At 42.9% G+C, this 24174-nt stretch overlaps 2 protein-coding genes across 4 annotated transcripts; both read left to right on the forward strand.

The window, feature by feature from the left end:
• Window positions 1-410: 410 nt before the first annotated feature.
• Window positions 411-10099, forward strand: shisa9b (shisa family member 9b). The gene is made up of 5 exons (XM_056607740.1): window positions 411-476; window positions 650-1201; window positions 2121-2233; window positions 8362-8493; window positions 9171-10099. Exons 2-5 carry the CDS (start codon window positions 681-683, stop codon window positions 9605-9607), a joined length of 1203 nt encoding a protein of 400 aa, XP_056463715.1. The 5' UTR covers window positions 411-476; window positions 650-680; the 3' UTR covers window positions 9608-10099.
• A 10217-nt stretch (window positions 10100-20316) lies between these two features.
• Window positions 20317-23808, forward strand: igfals (insulin-like growth factor binding protein, acid labile subunit). 3 transcript variants are annotated; one of them, XM_056578376.1, is made up of 2 exons: window positions 20317-20409; window positions 21983-23808. In XM_056578376.1, the coding sequence occupies exons 1-2, from the start codon at window positions 20382-20384 to the stop codon at window positions 23719-23721; spliced, it is 1767 nt and encodes a 588-aa protein (XP_056434351.1). In that variant the 5' UTR covers window positions 20317-20381; the 3' UTR covers window positions 23722-23808. The 3 variants fall into 3 exon arrangements, with proteins under 3 accessions (XP_056434351.1, XP_056434366.1, XP_056434359.1); XM_056578391.1 differs by lacking the exon at window positions 20317-20409 and adding an exon at window positions 21159-21263; XM_056578384.1 differs by lacking the exon at window positions 20317-20409 and adding an exon at window positions 21656-21896.
• Window positions 23809-24174: the final 366 nt, after the last annotated feature.

Below are 24174 nucleotides of genomic sequence, written 5' to 3' on the forward strand. Positions count from 1 at the left end.
CTAATGTGTTTGTATGTATACGGGTTATACTTTCTGAAAAGGTGTGTTGTGTGCAGAAACAGAGGCCCACTGTTTTGGTAATGTTTCTGGGTCAATTATGTTGATAATACAGCCTCAATCTCTTCCACGCGTGCGTGAGCATTTAATTCTCTTTCTCTTTCTGTCTGTGTATCTGGGTATGTGTGCCTCTCTCTCTCTCTCTCTCTCTCTCTCTCTCTCTCTCTCTCTCTCTCCTCTCTCTCTCCATCTCTCCTCTCTCTCTCTCTCTCTCTCCCTCTCTCTCTCTCTCTCGCTCTCTCGCTCTCTCTCGCTCTCTCTCCCCCCCCCCTCTCTTGCGCGCTCTCTCTCTCTCCAGCATCCTTGTATTGGCTCTCCCTCAATAACTGGGGTCTCCACTGTCTACCACTCTCCCTGAGCAGCTCTGTAACATCCTCATTGCCTAGAGTGAAGCAGCCAAACCCCCAATCAGCAAGGAAGTCAGTGATGGTTTCATTAAAAGTATTTCGCCAATTATCTATTTCGCGTCTTTTATTAGGAGCGCGCGCAGAAGTTCGGGGAACCTTTACGCTAATTCTCACAGATGGCCGTGTTTCAACTCTCTAGATTGCTTCATCTTCGTCCTCAACGTTTTTCATCTGCTCTAATTCAGATCCAAGAGAAGAGATAGGCGAGGATACACCATGAGGGGAACGGAATTGCTATTTGGTTACTTTCTGGTGAAAGTTTTCGTGTGCGACGCCGAAGGCGAGCCCGGCGGACAGACCCTCGACGGACTGATCATGGAGTCGGAGTTTAACGACTCGAAGGAGGATGAAAACGAGATGACCGAGAGCCCACACACGGAAGATAAGTGTCTCGGTTATTACGATGTCATGGGCCAGTGGGACCCGCCGTTTGTGTGCATGACGGGGAGCTACCTGTACTGCTGCGGGACCTGTGGCTTTAGGTTCTGCTGTGCGTTCAAGAGCTCAAGACTGGACCAAAGTACTTGCAAAAACTATGACACCCCTCCATGGATGATGACTGGCAGACCCCCGCCAAAGAAAGCTGAACCGGCGGTGACACAGGATAGTTCAAAGGATAAAACTAATTTGATTGTGTACATCATATGTGGGCTCGTTGCTATATTGGCGCTCGCTGGGATTTTCACAAGGCTTGCTATAGAGAAGACCCGTCGACCACAGAGAGATCATATGCAAAGGTAGGGAGGCCTATGGAGCGGTAGTGAATCCCCCCCCCCCCCCTCGTCACACACATAGACACACGCACACGCATGCACACGCACGCACACACGCACGCACATACGCACGCACGAACGCACACACACACACACACACACACACACACACACACACACACACACACACACACACACACACACACACACACACACACACACACACACACTCACACACACACACAAACACGCCTGCCTTTATGTCTCTCCAGCAGTAATTGTTTGTATAGCAGACAGGTCATAGCGTCAATGCATGATTGTTCAGATAAATATAAATATAAAAAAGATAAAGATAAATATGGCAGAATGTGATAAATGGCCAGCTAGCATTTGCTTTTTAAAGTAAACCTAAGTGGTAATATACATGTGTTCGGGACTGGTTTGACTCAAGGGTTTGCCCATGCAAACAGGAAAAAGAGATATTGACTTTGAATTTGACGGTTCAGTTCAGATATGTTTAAGGATGAGAATCGGCAGTTGTCTCACGATACGAAAGGGTATCATGTTATACAGGTCGGTCATTGTCCGGCTTTTTTTTCTTCTTTATTTTCAAATGAAAATGGCCAAATACAGCCGAACATAATTAATGCTAATTGAATATTGGTGATTACTACAGAGCGCCTTCTGTAGGATGTTACCATTCCTTTTCGATTGTCAACCTGACAATCAAAGTATGGCGATAGCAAAGAATCCAGATACTCATATTAATCTTTCGGCAATTTGTGTATTCACCATGTAAACGGCAAGATGAAGCGTACATGACAGTGTGTTTCTTGGTTAAGTCAAACTCAACCTCTTATTACAACCCAAATAATCCATAATCTATGAATTATAAAGCTTATGTTTGGATCAGGGGTCACAGAGTGTGCTATGTGTCCCGTAGGGTCCTGGCCCAGGTCATCCGCCACCCGGCCCCAGCCGACCCCAGTGATGTTATGGGCCTTTACGGACAGCACTATGAGAACTTAGCAACAAGAACCACGGTGAACCACCTCCGTAAGTACCGGTTCATAACACACGATAATGAAAGAGTGGAAGAAGCTTGTATTGCGTTCCTCGAATCCTGATATATATCGCAATGTGTAAATGGTGAGAAATTGATGTATTTTCATATTTTCCGTAAGTACCATAGACAACACTTTATGGTCAGAATTGTGAGTGGAACAGATGAAGATCTATGACATGGGGACAATACACTTGGAAATGGAAACAAATAGTTTACTGAAAAAAAAACCTTGTTTTCAATACATCCTCAACTCCTTCTAACACGCAGCAATAATCACACTTTCACACATTATGTTTAAGTCTGATTCATGGTGATTAACGCAAGGTTTACTGTATATCTCCAGAAATGTAAAGAGCGAGGACCAGAATAATTACCGGAACACTGTGGTCAATTTTCACAACAATAATCATGTTTTCGTTTTTTCGAAAGTTTGAAGTGCTGTTATCACACGACGTTCAATTAAACTGAAGAGTGCTCGCTAATAAGACAGGAACGCAATTAAACATAAAAGCGCTCTCTTTACTGCTGTGCCCTCTTTCAGAATAATTACCAGTTCATTACCGACTCCACTCACGTGATGACAAGCATAACAGCTTGTTAGGCATAAGTAGTAGCAGTTCAGGTAATAACCCAGAAAGAGTCACCGTTACCATATCCAACGACTCATTATGTTGCTGATCTTAGAAGGCTGCTATTCTCCAGCAGCAACGCTGTTTGCTGTGTAGATGTTAATCACATGTAAAAAACATTCCAGGGTACACACTCATTGTGACTTCATCGTGTGGAATTGTATATCGTTTTTACTATGCAGGAACTATACATTCATGTTTTACTACAGATCAGCAACAGATTACCTCATTTCGGCCTTGACTTGTGAAGACACAAGAGTTAGGTTTCAATCATGAACCACCACCACCGGATTGCGAGCTGAGCATGTTCTACTTTCTCCTGCCAGTGTTGGTCGTGTCAAATATAGCCTCCATGCCTCCACTTCCACTGAAACACGACAGTGACACAGATAGACAGATTCTGCTGCTCTGCTGCTGCTGCTCTATGAGCCTGCTGTAGCCGTGTAGGACACCTTGCCAACTGTACGTGCTCACTCAGGGCTGACGTGAATGTGTGACCATGGGATTCACTGTATGGAGACCAATTGAATGGTTTCGACATGGCTGACACGGCTTGTACATGCCCTTGATTGGGATTGTGAAAGGCAAGCAGTCCCACCCACCATCTGTGCATTGACTTGCATTGACTTGGAATGTTTCTATGCATAAAGCGCAATATTTGTAGCTGCCCAGCATCAAACTTCCCACTGTTTTCAAACACTACTTATTTTACAAATAGGATATTTAAACAATAATTTTAATTTGAGATCAGATGAGTTCGACTATCCATCAAACATCTGTGTGGAAATTCTCACAAATGTCACACACATCGATTTTGAAAAGGCTTATAAGGCCTAATTAGTTGTTGACCAAATGACTACAATTGGAGATATCCATTTGATCTCATTTGAATTGAACAACATTTTTCCTTGTTTTCTTCTGAATATTGATCAATGTGTTGCTTCTCTCTGTCCTTAAATCCTGATCAAGTAGGACAAATAAAATAAAGTATTTAAACTAAGTATACTTACCTTTAGAAACCATCAATCTGTCATGACGTACAGACTAATTAAGGCTCTTTTACACAGTGACAGAGAAGTATGGGACCAAAAACAACAAGACAAAGAAAGCAGGAAAGACAAAGGGAGATTAAACAATTCACTTGAAAGTAGGCTGGCAGTAAATAAGCGCGCCCTTCTCCATTTATTTTGGGGCACGCAGATCCCAAAATACTCTCTTAAATCTTTTATGAGATCCAGAGAGGTATCTGTGTCTGGTGTGTTAACGTACTTATTTCTCGATACAGACGGTGGGGGAGTCTTTAACCTTACAAATGACCTACTTTCTGTTGGCAGGTGGTGACAATTTTTGACTTTGACAATGGCTGAAGTGAGACCCTGCAAACGTTAAATAATATGTGATTCATTATACATTTTAATTGGTGTGAGTTATCTTTATTTTGATGTGGCTGCTACCAAGCTGACTGCTGTCGTCATAATAGTTTCTTCGTTCTTTCTTTCTTTCTTTCTTTCTTTCTTTCTTTCTTTTTTCTTTCTTTCTTTCTTTCTTTCTTCTTTCTTTCTTTCTTTCTTTCTTTCTTCTTTCTTTCTTTCTTCTTTCTTTTTTCTTTCTTTCTTTTCTTTCTTTCTTTCTTTCTTTCTTTCTTTCTTTCTTTCTTTCTTTCTTTCTGTCTTCTTTCAAGACCCTTGTAAGGCTATTGCTTCACCAATATAGTAGTATAGTATAGCAAAGCATAGTATAGTATAGTAGAGTATAGTATAGTATAGTATAGTATAGTATAGTATAGTATAGTATAGCCTCCTATTTATAGAACTATGAGTATAAACTTTGGTAAGGTTAAGTGGACAAAGGCTCCTTGGATCAGAACCAGAATTTGAGATTATTGCTTCCGTGAAGTGATATAACAAGTAAAACAAGATATATGGCTAAACATAGGCGAGATCAAGACGGTGTATTGATCCTTGTGTATTGATCGCTCTGAGCTTGATTAGCCATAGCAGACAGTGGAGTGCTAGGAGTAAGGGGAGGAGGAATCTAGTAAGAAATTCAATCATTCCAAGGGTAATCACCCACAAATTGTTACTGAGTTCCATACGTGTTTTGTCCTGAGATGCACAAAGTTAAACTATAGAAACTCTTTGCATAGTTAGTATTACAAATCTCAAATAACCTCATATGTATATCAAGTATAAAGGGAGGCGGGGCGGATGGGGGGTATTTGACTCCCAGCCAAAAGGTTCAGAGTTTAAATCCCAATATCCATAGTATACGTGTGGGCGTCCTTGAGAAAGATACCTAATCCCTATATGCCTGTTCTGGGCCAATCTAGAAAAATATCACTGTCGCTTTTCATTGAAGCAACTGGAAAGTAACTGAATAGTAAGCAGGTAAGCAGATCCTTCTCGACAAGTAAAGTTACTGTATAAACCTCAGGGCTCCAGGCTGAGGAAGCATCTATTGAACGTCCTCCTTTGCAATTCTTTAATGAACCATCATCAATACTGTGTTGGTCTTTCTTATAAGTGAATTAGCACAGCGCTTCCATTTCTCAAAGACCAGAGGGAAATAGTGTCCTAATTAACCTAATTTCTTTATTAAGCAACTGTTTTGATCATGGACTTGCTGGCCAAGGGATAATAGAGTCCGCAAAACTAAAAGTTGGACTCACTCATCCGTCTCACAGTGATTCAGGATTTTTGCCATTATCTCATCTCATCTCATCGTCATCCGCTTATCCGGGGTCGGGTCGCGGGGGGAGCAGCTCAAGCAGGGGGCCCCAGACTTCCCTTTCCCGGGCCACATTGACCAGCTCTGACGGGGGGATCCCGAGGCGTTCCCAGGCCAGTATATATCCCCACTGGACGTGCCTGAAACACCTCCCAAGGAAGGCGCCCAGTGGGCATCCCTGCCAGATGCCCGAACCACCTCAGCTGACTCCTTTCTAAGTAAAGGAGCAGCGGCTCTAATCCGAGTTCCTCACGGATGGCTGAGCTTCTCACCCTATCCCTAAGGGAGACGCCAGCCACCCTTCTGAGAGAACTCATCTCGGCCGTTTGTGCCCGCGATCTCGTCCTTTCGGTCATCACCCAACCCTCATGACCATAGGTGAGGATAGGAACGAAGATCGACCGGTAGATCGAGAGCTTTGCCTTGCGGCTCAGCTCTCTTTTCGTAACAACGGTGCGGTAAAGCGAACGCAATACCACCCCCGCTGCTCCGATTCTCCGGCCAATCTCACGCTCCATAGTACCCTCACTCGCGAACAAGACCCCGAGGTACTTGAACTCCTTCACTTGGGCTAAGGACTCATTTCCTACCCGGAGTAAGCAATCCACCGGTTTCCTGCTAAGAGTCATGGCCTCAGATTTAGCTGTGCTGATCCTCATCCCAGCCGCTTCACACTCGGCCGCCAACCGATCCAGTGAGTGCTGAAGGTCACAGGCCGATGATCCAATGAGGACCACATCATCTGCAAAAAGCAGTGACGAGATCCTCAGACCACCGAACTGCAACCCCTCCCCACCACGACTACGCCTCGATATCCTGTCCATGTATATCACAAACAGGATTGGTGACAAGGCGCAGCCCTGGCGGAGACCAGCACCCACTGAGAACGAAACTGACTGGCTGCCGAGGACGCGAACACAGCTCTCGCTTTGGGAGTACAGAGATTGGATGGCCCTGAGGAGAGACCCCCTTACCCCATACTCCCGCAGCACCTCCCACAGTTTCTCCCGGGGGACCCGGTCATACGTCTTCTCCAGATCCACAAAACACATGTAGACCGGATGGGCATACTCCCAGGCCCCCTCCAGGATCCTTGCGAGAGTGAAGAGCTGGTCCGTAATTCCACGTCCGGGGCGAAAACCGCATTGTTCCTCTTCAATCTGAGGTTCGACGATCGGCCGAACCCTCCTTTCCAGCACTTTTCGCCATTAGTGAGTTCTTAATTATCTATTATTATGCGTTAATATTATTATTATTTTAATTAATATTTTAATTAAAATAATAATAAGACTAAAAACATCTGAGGCCTATTTGGTTGCAGAAATTGTTCTTCACCAGGATTAAAAATATATGATTACTACATACCAATGCTGCACTCTCAACAGGGTACATTATGCGCTGAATTCTGCATCTACTAGTCTTTCAATGCAAGACACAAGTGAAGTAGGCCTTCCCAATCTGTGACAGACTAAAACAAGATCTACCGGGATAAAATAAGAACATCACAATGTTTAAAGGCCTTCAAGTCCCCCCATGCCAGGACGAACAACTAAGAGATCAACTATAAATAACCAAGTATATAAAAGCTACAAACAAATGCTGTTTAAAATAGGTTTGCTCATGGTGACGTAATTCCATTAATAACAGCGTAAAGTTAAATGTTAAAAAAACAAAGACTGTTAGTGCCTTAACCCCCATGCCTCCTGTAGTTCAACCAATCAGTGGAGGAGAGGGCTGGGAACATCTGTGTCTGGTGACGTGCCAATACGCAGGCAGGGTGGCAGTCTATTTGCTGTGCACCCCTCAATTAAGCAGATGTGTACTGTAAGATAAGTACAGTGTTTCAGACCAGCCAGTTTGGGTCTTCCTGGAAGACTCACCACTCATAAAGTGACCCTACACACTTGAATCCATTATTATTATGCTTTTATCGCAATTTCTGTGTGCTTTTCATCCGTTTAGAGGGGAGTATATCCCAGGAATTTGATGATATCAATTAATTATCGGTGGCCTTGTGGGCGATGTTGATTTTGTGAAATGGACCAAACATTTGATGATAGAAAATATTGCGTGAGCATCACTAGTTGACACAAGGCCATGCTAATTTATCATGCAGAGTGCTTAATTATGCCAAATAAATGAATCCTGACCTGAAAACACAAAATTTCAGTTTTACATGAATACTTAACAAGTCAGTTGCTTTAATTGAGTTTGGGTTACATAAGGAATAAACCATGAAGGGGTATCCCGTTAGTTTCATACTCTGCTTGTGAGAGTAGATGAGGAAACTTTTAGTTTTTCATCCTCATCTAGTTTTTTAGATGAGGATGTATTTTTCCATCCTAAATTATTTCATTATTATATATCATTATTTTCAATAAACTGGATTCCCCGGACTGCTTTATTCTGCTTATTCCACAATAATAATACAGATATTGGTTACTTTTATTTATAGTAAACGCTATTGTTCTTTATTGACAGCTGACATTTATGTATTGTTCCACGGCGCACATTGATTCTGCGTTGTCAAGGAAACATCTGTTCAAGAGTTGTATGGCACTGTTGTTTTTAATGACAGATTTGTAGTGCTTTGATTCAGAACTGTTAAAGGGCAGTTTTTAACAGCTGTCGAAAAATAATGAACCCCCCCCCCCCCATTGAATGTTATTGACCAATCAGGGTATCACATAGTTAACAATGCTTGGGTGTAAAAGTCCAATAACTAACAGAAGGTTTGTCTTGAAAACCAACACATCCTCCAGAGTTTAACAACGTGGAGCCAGGGTCGGCGCTGCTGGCCCAACCCTACCCAGCGCTGGGGCAGAGGGCGGGCCCCTATGAGGAGGAGCGGCCTGGCTCCGACATGAGCTCGTACGCCACCCTGAAGGCTGTGGGTAAGAAGGACATGCTGCATTTACATCATGCAATAGGACCGTTACATCCACTACTTTGGCTGATGATGGGAACGCTCTGTGGGATACAATCAGTGGGCCTTAACTGCATTGTACGCATTGTATTTGTTTATTTGGCTCATTCATGGGACTGATTTCAAAATGTATTAGTGCTGCACATACCTTTACCAACTTGAAATGCAGCACTTGTATTCTGTGGTCCATATAACTAACATAATGAGGGCAATCATTAAAAAATCTGCATTGAAATTTGAAATCTTAACACAGGTATATTCATATATTTGAAAAACATGCTTCTAATGAACAAAATCAACTATGAACCTGTTTTTTTATGTATATCTTTTTTCAAATTGACGAAAAACTGCACTATGTAACTTTTCTACTGCAGCTTTGACTCCTTACGTATCTGAATATCGTATCTAGATATATACTGTGAGGCCTACTAAGTTTCTCAAGAATGAAACACGCCCATCCATGAGTCACTCCATTCAGAGAATTTGTCTGTAATCGTTTTATTCTGGCCCACTTTTCAGAAAAAATGAAAGAGCTACAACTGTAGCTACAACTCAAGCCACCAGAGGCTGCTAAAGGGAAAAAAACATTCATACTGCAGGTTTAAAAGACAATTAACGATTATGCTTCATCCTTTCCCTTTCAAGCGGAGAAGAGCAACGAGAGCCATTACACCAATCGGCACCTGTTGGAGAGGGCCACCAAGGGCAACCTCCCCATGGAGCCGGTGGACATGGAGGAACCAGAACCCAGTAACCCCTACAGCCCCCTCAAACGCTCCTCCACCACCAGCACGTCCGCCCCGACCGGACACAAGGGCCGGAGCTCCAAGACCCACAGCTCCTGCTCCTCCCTCGGAGCCCACTACGGTACCACCACCACCACCAGCAGCAACGTCAGCAGTCCGTCCACTGCCCACCCAGACGTGCTGAAGGGCTGGGACGGGAGGCACTCCGGACACCGGTACGCCCACGCCCAAAAGAAACACTCGCACAGCGCGGAGAAGGAGCTGCTCAACATGCGCTACAACATGCCCCCTCAGCCCTACTTTGTCACCAACAGCAAGACCGAAGTGACCGTCTGAAAGGATTTGGTTCTTTGTCCGCTTGGCAACGCAGAGGGTAGTGGGGCTGTTTTTTTGGCGGTAAAACCCGGCGAGGGAAGAACGTTGGATGGCCTTTTGGGAAGGCTTTGAACATTTTTGACTTGGAGACATTGTAGCTATGGAGCCGAAGAGAATGGCCGCCGATTGACACAGACGTTTGCTTTGCTGGATGCGAAGATTTAGAAACTGGTGCATAGAACCACACTCCTCAATGGTCTACTTAACGCCGCAATTCTGTTTGTGTAACCCAACCAATAATCACTCAACCAAACTTCCTTAAATAAAATAAACTTTTATTCGAGTGGGGTGAATGCTCAAGCCAAGGATGACTTTGTTTTATCTCAAGTAAATAGGTAGACATATTATAGAGCACAAGTAAAGTGTAATGTTACTGGTTTATCAAGAGATTCTCATATTTACACTATATTGTGTTGTTTATAATAAATAACCATATTTGTATTGTTATTCAAAATTAATAAAACTTCCAGATTGAGAACAGATGGCTGGACACATCTCTTTTGAAACTTAGCAGTAGAACTACACATATAATACAACATATTAATAACCAATATAGATGATCCCTTTCTGTGTTGGGTCCGAGCAACATGACACAAAAAACACATGGATATAATGACTGCTACACACTTTAAATGTCAGCAATCTATTGACCACCGTTCTTTACTCCCTGCTCAAATGGACATGAATAGAAAAGGGAGGTAGGTGAGGATCAAAGATGATGAACGTAGTGTACAGACGGAGAGAAAGTGGCATTCAATCCCACCTCTTTTCTCATTGGAAACCCAATCAAATTATTAGCATTTTTATGTGCTGTGTGCTATAGCTTTATTAGGACTGTCGCAATTACAAGATCTAACAATTTCATACATTTTAAAGAAAATACAGAAGAGAACACTTAGAAAATACATTTCATTAAGCAGTGAAATGCATGACCAATCAGATAAAATTACTTTGAAGAGAAAGTTATTAGAATTTTAGCTGCTGAAGAATATGTTCAATATCCCAGTTTAATTTACGACGGAGCATGAAGGTGTGTGTAGAGACAAACAGGCGTGCAGAACATCTGTACCGTAGGATTAAGAGTTACACATTTTATCAGGCTTAACTTTAATCCACAACGGTGCAATCCACTCTTATATTTATTGTATGCTAATCAGAAATGGAAGCGGCACAAACAGGAATATGGATACTTCTTTTGCCCATGTGCCAGAGTTTGACAAATCAAATTTGCCTATGAACACTGATGAGTATGGTTCCCTGTTTTCTACAAAGTTTGGAGCAAATTGCTCGACAAACTAAAAAAGCCATAGGGAAACATAAAGACAGCTTTGCATACTGTGCTAATTAGCGTAAATCCAGACTGACAGACTTCCATGTGTTCTTTGGCATACGATACATGTACGCATTATTTCAGCACAACACAAACTTGGAGTGCACTTCTAAATCCCTTTGATTTACCATCTCGAGAGAACCAGGAGAAAAGGAACAACAAAGACTCTAAACCACAGGGGGTCGGCTCTAAATATGGCTTTCAAAAAAACCTAAAACCTAAAATCTCCATCACTGTGCAGGCATTTGCATCCAAACCAATCAAACACTTTCTTTACATTCATATTTGGTTATATTTATTTCCCTATAGAAAGACTTATTATCCTATTGGTAGCCAATTCCCCTGATGCTAATTAAATACTACAAAGGAATATAGTCAGTTAATTCAGGAAAATTACTGTTTGCCAACACCCCACACAGTTGCAGAGATAAGCGGTTGGCACCTTTTTTTTTCTCATCCAAATTCAGAACCATTGGCAAGGACACAAGTAGAATATAGTTTTGCGCATTTTGTTTTTCTGAGCGTCATTGAAGTTTTTCTCAGCCAAACGGATGCATGCAATATGACGTTAGTGACTTTGGTGACTCTCCAATATCCTATATCCGAGACGGAGCTCGATTCAAGGACTGGATATTCTAAGAGGCTTGTGTTGACCGTTGTATGCTTGACTGAATCAATGCTATTGAAGATACCGATTCCAAATTACAAATGAGTATTCCTATAACTTATAAGTACACTATTTTGTCCTTTTCCCCCCCCCATCATCTTTGGGTTCACCACTTCCATTCAATTCAAAGATTCAACCATGCCGCTAGGCTATATTGTATTTAAAAAAGCAATATTGTGAAGCATGGGGCCGCTACTATGGACAGCTGAATAAAGGAACTTTCTCCAGTTTCCTGCAGTACATGCAGATAATTACTGCATGATTACATCATTAATAATGTATACAAATGTTGTCTAAAATAGAAACTGATATCCTCTACTCTAACTATACATAGCCTTCCCTTTATCCTGTTGATTATGGCCCATGTACAAACTATGAGCTAACCTTTTGCTGGTTTATAAAACGAGTCGTCATAGCACAGATTGATCCGTAGACTTCTAGAAGCTTCTCTTTTGTCCCTCTTAAAGCCACTGTCTCCGTGCAGCACTATCCAGCCCTGGCTTATCTCCCTAAGACCTGCGTAAGTGAAGGAGTGCATCGATTGGCTAGATCTCTAGCCAGCCAAGTGCTAATCATGAGTGGGCTCCAGAGGGGCCTCCCAGGGCCTGTGGTGTCTGGACATGTGAACTGTGTGTTTGCTATTTAAGGTCAAGGGTATAGAAGACACACTCAAGGGAGGGAAGAGGCATGCACAAAAAGCCACACAGGGCGGGTTAGCTTAGTTTGTGCCTTTGGTTGATTACATTGTGTTGTTTGCAATTGTTTGAGTGCGGTGCTCATTTGGCTTTGCTTGTTTCACACACACACACACACACACACACACACACACACCACACACAACACACACAACACACACACACACACACCACACAACACCACACACAACACACACCACACACCAACACACACACACACACACCGGCACAAACACCACACACACACACACAAACACACGCACACAAATTTTTGTTTGGACTGCAGTACACAAGTGATGGGTAAAAAAAAGACGTGCCTCATGATTAACTGAGTTAGAGAGGAGTTCTTTGAATCACCACTGATATTCTGATCCGAATGTCACCAAAATACTTTTGTTTAACCCTCTACATTTTCTGGGAACCTGCAATTTACAATTTCTTCACACATTACCATGTGGACAAACCAGCTTGTGTGAACCATGTGAGTATATCAGATGGATGTTGATTCACTTTGTGTCTTTTGTTTCCTTGGAGCATTTGCACTGCAAATGACCTTAAAGCTTGTTTACAAAAGCCTTGTTTAGACACCTCATATTCATTTTTTTCCTTTATTATCTCTTCTTTACCGATCCTCTGAAAGCATTGCAGCCTTCTTCAAAATCTCAAGAGACGGGAGATTTTAATTAGCAAATTATATTTTCCTCCCACTGTAGTCGCTCCCACTGGAAATTAAAATCAGCAACACAATAACCTAGTTCAGTCAAACAGAAGGACATATCTGCGACCTGAGCTGTTGAAAACTCCAACACTTTACACTCCAGAGAAGTTGTTTGAAAATATAATTTTCCCATTACGAAGTCCATCCGTCAACTTCAACAATGTCTTTCTAAGCCCACTTGTAGTGTAGTTGCTATAGTGTAGTGTAGTGTAGTAGAGTGAGTGTGTGAAGTTGTTTGCTAGCAAACTCACCCACTACTGACTTCTCAATGTGTGGTAACTACTTAATGGCTCTTGCATTTAGGACAACTATGCTGTCCACTCAATTAGGTGTTGCTTGTTTTAACAAGAGTTAGTCTTATAACCTTAAACCCCTCCCACTCAAATGTTCCATCACCTACCCTCCCTCTTGCCCTCCCCTTTCTCTTGTTTGATCCCTTTTTCTTTTTGGGTTTTTTCTCTTCATTTTGTGTATTCTTTTTGTCTGGACCTTCCCTCACCCCTGCACCCTTCCTCTCTCCCTCCCTCCTTTGACTCCATCCCTCCATCTCTCCCTCCCTCCCTCTTGCTCCTTGCCTCCCTCCTTCCTCTTCAAGGCAGGCAAAAGGCAACACAACATTAAGGCTAAATGTTTGTTTTAAACATTCTATTTTTATTAAAGTAGGAAAGTGACATGTTCTATGTCTCCATTTACCATCCGTCTAATATAGAGGTTATGTCGACAATATTCACAAAGAAAATGGCAAGAATCTTAATGTTCACTACACCAGGCCCTCACGATTTTGTCTACACTGTTGAATTACACGTTATGGGTGATTATGGCACCACGAAAGTTACACAACTTGTACTAAATCCATGGGGAAAATTGAATACTGTAAACCAAACAGGCTGTGTTTTAGGCCCAATCCCATTTCTACCCCTTACCCCTTCCCCTTACCCCTTCGAAACAAGAGGGAGGGGTAAGGGGTAGAAATGGGATTGGGCTTTAGTCTACTCTGATGATATGAAGACAGGACAATAACAACCCAAAGTAACAGTAAACGTTCAAACCCTCCATATTTATATCTCCTGACTCAAGTGTGTCATTCTTATAGTTTTTATGTCGCTTTCAGCTTTATAGTTTATTTTGGTCTCTGTATCGCTCAAGAAGGAGTTTCGCGGCAGCTCAGATCTCTTGGTTTGTTCCTTTCCCTGACTCTGCTAGTGAGGAGATGATACGATCGCCTTTCAGTTGGAGATCAGACAAATGGAGAGAGAGAGAGCTCCACTGGGACTGCCAGCTTAAAGGCTCATCTCTCACACCCTCTCCTTCCACTGTGTGTGTGTGTGTGTGTGTGTGTGTGTGTGTGTGTGTGTGTGTGTGTGTGTGTGTGTGGTGTGTGTGTGTGTGCGTGCGTGTGTGTGAGTGTTTGTCTGTGAGGTGTGTGGTGTGTTGTGTGTGTATGCATATTTGTTAGTGTGTGTATGTGTGTGTGTGTGTGTGTGTGTGTGTGTGTGTGTGTGTGTGTGTGTGTAAGAGGACAAGATAAGTACAGAGAGCGAAGAAGAGATTGTCTTTGTGTGTTGTGTGGTGTGTGTGTGTGTGTGTGTGTGTGTGTGTGTGTGTGTGTGTGTGTGTGTGTGTGTGTGTGTGTGTGTGTGTGTGTGTGTGTGTGTGTGTGTGTGCGTGTGTGTAAGTGTTTGGCTTTGTGTGTGTGTGTGTGTGTGTGTGTATGCTGCATGAATGTTATATTTTTGTATGACAGTGGAAATGAGTTTACCGTCAATGTCATGTTGACTTAGCTCCCAGAGATCAAAAACTCGAATACGTCATCTGGTCATTTCAAAGCAAATTAAACATCAGCCAATAAATCTGAAGTCAGTGGGCACTACCAAAGATCTATCAGCAGTTTCCAAACTGGGCTGTGAAAGGACCAAAGAGGACTTATTGTTGGATTTAAATATAACCCATTTACTAATTAGTGCTATGATTCTGATAGTTAGAATGGGGTTAATTGGCTCATTAGGGGTTTTGGATCTCAGCTGGTACAACACTGGGATACATTTCGGTCCAAAGCTGTTTTAAGCCTCAAAGGATGGATATCAATGATTCGTTTGCAGAAATGTACAATACTATTGTGTACTGGAGGGTGACCTCCAATGAATGACAAAGAAACGTGGAATACCTTTTTACCTTAGATAAATATTGCATCGTAGAGTTGTCATCAAAGATCATGACATGCCAGGAGTGTTACTTTGGTTAAAAGACAAAACGATTCAAGGACAAGACAGTGAACATGGGAATTCCAAATTCCGTTGTGCAAAAAATCCCTTTGAGAGAACCATTGTGATTTCCAAGAGCACAATGTGCTCACACTCTTTCCGTGGAACATGCTCACCAGCACGTGGTGAAGTCCATTGCTTTTGTCCAAACAGCGGCTGTCAGTTTAATCAAATAGAGTATATTGTTGTTCAATCAACACTGTCATTTTTTAGCAGGCTTTGTGTGCTTGTGTGTACATATGTGTGGGTTTGTGTATGTGTGTTTTGCATATGCATATTTATTTATGTGTGGGAGAGAGGGCAAACGTGGGGCAGACTGGAGCTGATCAAATTTGGATTGGACACAAAATCAGTTTGAGTGTGTGTGTGCCCCCCGGCCATTTTCTGCGGTCGCCTGTGAAGGATGCTCACACGTCCAAAAGCAGAAACACAAACAGTTATCCGCATCCAGTTCGAATATGATGAGCTCTTTTTGATGTCAGAATTATGGCTCTGATAAAATGTACTCAACGACAATTATTGGCCCGGAATAATGGTTGTAAGTTTTATTTTTAAAAACCTTTTAATGTTTTTTCCAAGAAGAATGGATTGGGGGCTCACCTGATTCGTTGCAATGTTTTTTATAATCGGATGACATGAATGCTACTTACATTATCAAGAACAACAAATACAACATTCTGTTCAAAAAACTCTACAAGCCGCTACCAACAACATTCTGACCCTTATTTTTCATACACGACTAGACTTTGCAAATCAATCGATTACACATTCATATTGAATACATTTTACGGTAATGATTATCCTTATTTTAAATTGTTATACAGTTTAAGCAAATATGGACATTAAGTAGGCTAATACATATCAGTGTTACAGATATTCATGGTTATTGACCAATATAGGACACAGTTACACAATGCAGTTAAACAGTTATATGCCAAGCCAGCCAATGCACAACATACTTGTGACACACTGCAGACCATGTAGGCATCAAAACATGATGCACCTGATAATATTCCAACAGATGGCCTTCTCGGTGCTCAGCCAGCTGAGCGTGACATTCATTTCATGGATGTCGTGGACCCATTCACCATCTCTGAGCGAGTCCTTGGGCCAGTAAAAACTCCACCTTGTCAAAGATGCAGAACACTCACAAGTCTGAGGAAAGGAGAACAGTTAGGAACGTACTCCCTTAGTCCCAGTGGCACTGTGTTCCCTTTTGTTATTGACCCAGACTGCTATCTTACTTTCTTCCTCTTTCTTTCTGTGTCTCGACTCTTGTTAAATGTGGAGCAGGAGCCCTGCAGGGCCAAAGATGAACATCACAGCAACAACCTTCATCGCACAGGTTTGACCCTTATCGGCAGGTGTTTAGTACGAAATTTGTGTTTGTAATGAAATTTCATATTTGTGTTCAATCTTTTTCAGTTAATAGTTTTAATGGGGAAGAGGTAAATGACTTTATTTCATGTTTTATTTATCTGGGAGAAAACGGTGGGAGTCCGTCGGAATCTTCACCTTTAGCAAACTCCAAAAAAAATCAAGCCTAAAGTGTTACTATCATGTTTGAAAATCAAATGGGAGCAAGTGGCCTTGCCAGGCTGAAAGCACCTGCGGCGGCTGGCCTAGATAGCGATGTCCTTCTCCCTCAGAAGGAGAGCTGTTAATGTGGTTGAAATGGATAGGGGGTGGAATCGACCTGGATAAAGTTAGGCAGGAAAATTGACCAGCCACGGTTTGGACTGGAAAGGCTCCCCGGGGGGCTAGGAAAATGTTCAGGGGGCGGTCTGAAATGGAAACGACTCCCTTGCATTTCAATTTGTTGAGAGATTCATGTTTCATCTTGGCCTGCAAGGTAACGTGGAGGTTTACTATGCACAAGGAATGTTAGTAGAATTATCACAGCCTCTTAGAATTAAAAAAATACAAAAATAATTTAATATTCAAATAAGGCTTCATATTTAATTATAAGCTCATACACATTTGCAGTCTATGTGTTCTGCCTTCTATTGAGGAGTCAAATTTGAACACAGCATGAACAGACATTTGGACGCAATAATAATTAAACAAATGTGTGTTAGCCAATTATTTAACCCTTTCTTTTTAGTCCATAATAGCATAATCAACATTCTGCTGTCAGTCGCACCCTTTTCTCCCTTTTATCGCAAGCCAGGCTGCCATGACAGCCCCTGCCCAAATTACAGTATAATGACACTCACATAGTATTCAATGTCCCGCAGGGTTTCCTGTAATTTACGTGCCTGAATGACAAATATTATTTTGCTCCGACTTGAGGAATTCACAATAAAAGGGCTTCAGACAAATGAAGAGTGTTACAACATGAGCTGAGTTATACCAAACGCTAAATGCATGAATGCCCTGTTCAAGTTTGAGTTAGCTGTTAATGATCTTGTGCCATTTTACACTTTTGTCTGTTGTGTTTCACTTTGGATGTCATCAAGGGCATAACAGAATGGGTTTAGGTCTCTTACGCAAAGTAACCACCAGGTGGACTGCAAACATAAGGGTTCAAAGCCAATGCCCTCTGGCAGGGAGTCTAACAGTCCTAACCAACAGTAGACCGTCCTCCCCCCAATCTTTCAATCTTCCAATCTTTTAGGGGATTATCTGTGATTATGAAGGAACTTCCTCTAGGAATGGATCAGGATCTGACAACTAATGCCTCTCAGACAACCACACACACACACCCACCCACACCCACCCACACACACACACACACACACACACACACACACACACACACACACACACACACACACACACACACACACACACACACACAAACCCACACACACATACTAACACACACACACCCACACCCATAGAAACTCACACACACGCACACACCCACACTCACACACACAAGCCTGTTCCAAACCGAACAGGGAGCGAAGAAACTTAATTGGATCACCAGCTGTGTTGATTTTCTGCGGTCACAACGATCACAATCAATAACCCCGAGCCACTGGCTGGGGCTCTGGTGCTTTCCGGACGTCAAGACCAATCCAACGCCGGCCTGTCTTCCCTCTGAAAGCCCTCTGTGAGATGAGTAGGGGAATGAGACTGGATATTAATAGCCCCCCTGTCCGTGATATAGAAGGAGTTTGGCTGGGTTCCATGGCTGAACACACCGATCTGAATACTGAGTACTGACATACAATGGATTGATCTATTTAAATTAAGTCCAAGTTAAGGTCTTACATTATCCCAGCTCGAGGGCCGGTTGCACTCTCCGATCCCCCCCCCCAGCCCTGCACAAGCTACTTGTTTGAAATATGGCAGTAAGGATGCAGTTTCAAGAGTCCTGGACGTCGTGGAGTTACAACTGAACATCCCACCGGGGAGGGAACCAAGTGTTGGATGAGAAACGATTATGCTTTGTGGAAGAAAGAAAAAAACAGTGAGGCAAAGGTTTCCAATTCAGCCTACGCAATACATTGCTCCAGTTGAAGAAGCGACGTTATTCTCAATTAATAGTTCTGCTGGGACAAAGAAAACACTTTGGTTCAATTAAAGTCCTCCTCTCCAGCTCTTAACTGCGAGCAGAGGAGCGGTACGTCTCCTCAATCTGCCTTTTGTGTGGCCGTCGTTGAGGGGCTGGGGTGTTTGAAAACGAAAAGAAACTCCCTGCTTCCAACGTTGTTCACTTTACTCTGCTCCACTCTACACACACACACAGAGATACACACACATGCACAGACACACACACGCACGCACGCACGCACGCACGCACGCACGCACGCACGCACGCACGCACGCACGCACGCACGCACGCACGCACGCACGCACGCACGCACACACAAGCACGCACGCACGCACACACACACACACCAGGCAAGGTATACATTACATTGCGTTTATAAGGTTGACACTTTTAAACTGAGCGACTTAGAATAAGATAATTGAACCTTCAAGATCTTACCCAGAAATTGCAAGGCTCCTCTGGGTACATTCAATCCAATAAGCAACGTGCTCCATCATAGAAATAAGAGACGGAGTAAGGCTGTGTAGAAATGATGGCGCCAGGAATATGGAACTTATGCATGCACACACGGCAACAGTATGAATCTTAAATCTGATCTGAAATCCAATTTTACATCACAGTCTTTAATTTTTTTATAAACTTTTGGAAAGATGTATTGTTTTATAGATGTTCCTCTGGTATCATATATCCGTCCCTACAGCCTACAACTAAACACACATATAATATAGCTCTAAGTGGAGAGAATATTATCTTTTACATATTGTAAATCTATCTCTGCATTTCCAGGAGGTTCCCCCCGGTCTGCTACCCAGCTCTACACCTGGGGACCTTAATCTGAAACCATTCCACTTCAAGGGACTTCTGAGTGGACCATTGTACCATCTTGGTTAGATAATATACATATTGTATACAACACCTATGCATTATACTATAAATTAATATAGTGCAATGTACAAGTTGTCAATAATGAGCCCTATTTTCCATTGTCCTTCCCGCGTGGGCTTGTCATAATCGTACAAAAAACTAATCAAGAACGTCACTAGAATTTCGGTCTTGTAAGAGCTCAGGACACATCACTTGTCGAGTTCATAGTAGTGCATTGTTATTGTGGAGCCTTGGTGATTCGAGCCTTTACAACTCAACGATCTTCAGAGACCTACGTTCAGAGTGGATTACACTTCATAACCCCCAGCCTCAAATACCCCCAGAGAATAAAGTACTGCAGTGTTGAAAGATCCTTGCTTTGGTTTGTGCTACAGTGGAAGGCTGTCAGTTTACGGTTTCTTTGAGTTCTCTTCATGGGGCAATTGATAGAAAACTTGTTTGTGTTCTAAACAATGGTCTTACTGATGAGATCCGGCATGGTGAAGACTGTGGATAAGGCTTGGAAGATTGCCGGCATGCAACAGTATATTTGGTGTAGTCAAATTCCCTCCAGTGTCAATGTCCAAATACCTTCCTTAGAATAGACCAGCAGTGCTCTCTATTGGGGAGATACAAACATGATTTATAACATCATCACCAATGATTCAGAAGTATGGATGAGGGATAAATCATAGCTGATGTCATCATCTGAAAACATGGAAAAGGGTAATGTTCTTTTATGTATTACTATGAATATAGATGGATTCTTCAGCAGTTAGACATTCAAACGTGCTGTACTTAACACATGATTTGGAACTCAACCACTTGAAATGAACTGTACTGCTTTTTTTTTGCAGTTTACTAATTACTAATCTCACTTTGAAAACAAATAATAGCTGCAATATGCGTATGATTGTTTGTAGTAGAAAAGGCAAGGCAAGGCAAGGCAAGGCAACTTTATTTATATAGCACTTTTCATACACAAGGCAGACTCAAAGTGCTTCACATATAAACATTGTCATAAAATAAAATAAAATAATAGATAAGTAAAAGAAAAACAAATGCAAAGAAATGGGTAAAATAGAAAAAGGCATTTTATAGAAAATAAAGGCAAAGTTAAAAAAGCTTTTTAGAAAGTGCAATGTATTTAAGATTTAGCAGAAAGCTATAGCAAACATAAAAGTATTCAGTCTTGTTTTTTGAAGGTGTTTTAAAAAGTTGGGGCAAGTCTTAAAGCTATCCGACAAAAAAAAAAAAGAGTCGAAAATATATGAAAAATGCAGAATTAAAAGCAGATTACGTAAGTAAATAAACTGTTGAGGATGACGTTATAATGTTTGCATTGGTCAGTGCCGACAGGCCATTTCCTCTGCTGCCAAAGATGCAGTCAACTAGTCAACCATTAACAAACAAAATATATGGAATTTCAGCGGCCTACCAAGTGTACTGAGTTCATCTTATCTTACCCATTGTGTATCGGTCAAATACTACAGTAAATGTACTCAGTGACAGGACATGGGCTTCAGTAAACAGCCAAGGCCATTTAAACCAGTTTTATTAGGCTTCTGACTACACACTATGTAAGTACATGACTAGAGTGAAAAATTCAAAAAGTATTTGAAGAATTTCTTGATTATGAACACAAAAGTGGCCAAGCTTGGCTTGCTCGTATTTTGAGGTGTAACGCTATACTGCATTATTTTTTGCGATGTCATTCTCATAGTTGTGTTTACCTTGCGCAGTTCCATCTATGTGTTGCAAAACGTCCCAGGTGCAAGGTACATTGCATTTTATCTACATACTATTTGTCGGATAGCTTTGTAGGCTATTACAGTGTGATCCTGGTTGTATTTATTGTGCACTTAAATGCAGTTTTAACGCAGCATTCCAAATTTAATTCCATGCAGACATGCTCTGTAAAATATGTGAATCAAATAGTGATTAAAACATATACATTCTATGCGTTATGAAACTTATTTTTATCCGACTTTAAAATAGAACATCAATTATGTTTGGGTGCTCAATTCACTGAGAAAAATCGACCATAGTTTTATAGACAGTAATGGGTTAATCCAATACTCAGTGGGTCTGGCCAAAAAAAAAGTTCTGGCTGGCTGGATTTTTTCCTTTCTGCATAAAAACAATTGCCCAACGGTCGCCTGTCCAGTATTTCTCTGCTCATCTAACCTAATTCATGATCACTTCATCTTAAGGTAGGACTGAATGACTCAATATGTTTAAAAATAGTGGGATCTCATTGCAAGGCTTCACAAAGTTTTATCTTAAATTCTATCCCCAGCTGGTATGCAATCTACTGTGCTCTTGGTGTTGTGGTTGCTGGGCACATCTCTGGTGTCTCCAGAGCCTGACCCAGGTGCCGAGAAGCTGACAGAGGAGCCCATTCCCTGCTCCAAGGGCTGCACCTGTCTGCACGATGACTACAGCCTGGAGCTCAACATGTACTGCAGTTCGCGGAACCTCACTCAGGTCCCGGCCAACATGCCCGTGTTGGCGTTCTCCCTCTGGCTAGACGGCAACCTGTTCCCCTCCCTCGCAGCGGGCTCCTTCAGTCACCTCTCCAACCTGGAGTTTTTGAATCTTCAGAACGGCCAGCTGGTCACGCTTGACCCTCAGGTGTTCCGAGGGCTGAGGGCGCTCGCTCACATTCACCTGGAACGCAACCGTCTCAGGACATTACCTGGCACCATCTTCCAGAACACCCCCAACCTGGCCTCGCTCAGTCTCCACAACAACCAGCTGTCGCGCGTTGAGGAGCGCTTGTTTGCCGGCTTGTCCCAAATGTGGCTCCTCAACCTGGGTTGGAACTCCATCGCGGTGCTGCCCGAGGCTGTGTTCCAGGAGCTGCATGGGCTGAGGGAACTAGTGCTGACGGGGAACAGACTGGCCTACATACAGCCACAGCTCTTCCAAAGTCTCACCGAGCTAAAAGAGTTGGACCTCACCGGGAATTTCCTCAAGGTCATCAAGGCCAACGTGTTCACCAAACTTTCCAAGCTACAGAAGCTCTACCTGGCTCAGAACCAGATAGTCACGGTGATGCCGAGAGCCTTTGTGGGAATGAAGGCCCTCCGATGGTTGGATCTGACCAACAACAGACTCACGGCTATCCACGATGACACGTTCTCGGGGCTCTACAATCTCCACGTCCTGCGCATTGCCAACAACTCCCTAGCTGGGATCAGGCCCAGGACCTTCCGCGACCTGCAGTATCTGGAAGAGCTGCGCCTCAGCCACAACCGAATCCGCATTCTTGGGGACAGGATCTTTGAAGGCCTCAGCCACCTGGAGGTCCTGGAGCTCGAGCACAACCAGGTGCAGGAGGGGCAAGCCAACGCTTTCAGCGGCCTCACCCACCTGGCTGTCATCAACCTGTCCGGGAGCTGTTTCCAAAGTCTGCCCGACCAAATATTCAAAGGCCTGCCGAAGCTCCACAGCCTCCACCTGGACAGAGGCTGTCTGTCGAGGGTCACGACCCAGTCTTTCACGGGGCTCTCTGGGCTGCGACGTCTGTTTTTGCAGCACAACAACATCTCTACGGTCGAACGCCATGGCTTTGCAGACCTCGTGGGGCTGCTGGGGCTAGACATCAGTTTCAATAAGCTGGAGACGCTCATGAGCTCGGCATTCTTTGGCCTCAAGAATCTGGAGTATCTGCTGTTGTCCAATAACCTTTTCAGGCATATTTTGCAAGATGGCACGAAGCAGCTTCTGCCCAAGGTGCGGTATCTTGACCTGAGAGACAATGCTCTGACTGCCATGGTTCCCGATTTCCCGGAGAACATGGAGAAACTTTTGCTGTCAGGAAACCAGTGGAAATGTGACTGCAATGCTCTTCCCCTGCGAAACTACAGTCTGAGAAGCCCGTTGGTGGTACCTCGGCAAGTTGAGACCCATGCAGAAGGTGAGGAGCCAGACCGAACGGTCACCATCTACAACAGCATCACGTGCAGCAGCCCACCCAGTGTGCTCGGCCAGGACCTGAGGGATGTCGCAGATGAACTGTTTGTCCACTGTTAAAGGCACCCAGTGCAACTTTATGTAAACATTCAATGAAAAATAAACATTCAATTTCTAGTCTTTTTTAAACGTAGTAAGTTTCAATAACTCCATACCATTACATATCGACATTCAAGGAGCAAAGATGAGACGTCGCTGTGTGGTGAGAACTGATAGAAAATCGTAAACAACAACAATCGCCGGTGGGGAGAAGCCATTTTTCCATTGACTGGAAGCCTGCTTTATTTATTGTAGGTTACAAAAAATAAAGAAAATGGCGGCATTGTTGTTGTTATCGATTTTCTATCAGTTCTCACCACACAACGACGTCTCATCTTTGCTGCTTGAATGTCGGTATGTAATGGTATGGAGTTATTGAAACTTACTACGTGTAAAAAAGACTAGAAATTGAATGTTTATTTTTAAGCCTCGAAAGTTGCACTGGGTGCCTTTATACTCGCAGGCAAAAGACGA

Source organism: Gadus chalcogrammus, chromosome 2 (genome assembly GCF_026213295.1).
Source record: "Gadus chalcogrammus isolate NIFS_2021 chromosome 2, NIFS_Gcha_1.0, whole genome shotgun sequence".
NCBI classification, from domain to species: Eukaryota; Metazoa; Chordata; class Actinopteri; order Gadiformes; family Gadidae; genus Gadus; species Gadus chalcogrammus.

What these genes read in the sequence shown, in the direction of transcription:
- shisa9b (XM_056607740.1), top strand. Translation starts at nt 681, where the DNA reads ATGAGGGGAACGGAATTGCTATTTGGTTACTTTCTGGTGAAAGTTTTC. An exon ending in CAGAGAGATCATATGCAAAG is followed by an intron (nt 1,202 to 2,120) that starts GTAGGGAGGCCT and finishes TGTGTCCCGTAG; the next exon opens with GGTCCTGGCCCAGGTCATCC. An exon ending in AACCACGGTGAACCACCTCC is followed by an intron (nt 2,234 to 8,361) that starts GTAAGTACCGGT and finishes CACATCCTCCAG; the next exon opens with AGTTTAACAACGTGGAGCCA.
- igfals (XM_056578376.1), top strand. Translation starts at nt 20,382, where the DNA reads ATGTCATCATCTGAAAACATGGAAAAGG. An exon ending in ATCTGAAAACATGGAAAAGG is followed by an intron (nt 20,410 to 21,982) that starts GTAATGTTCTTT and finishes TTCTATCCCCAG; the next exon opens with CTGGTATGCAATCTACTGTG.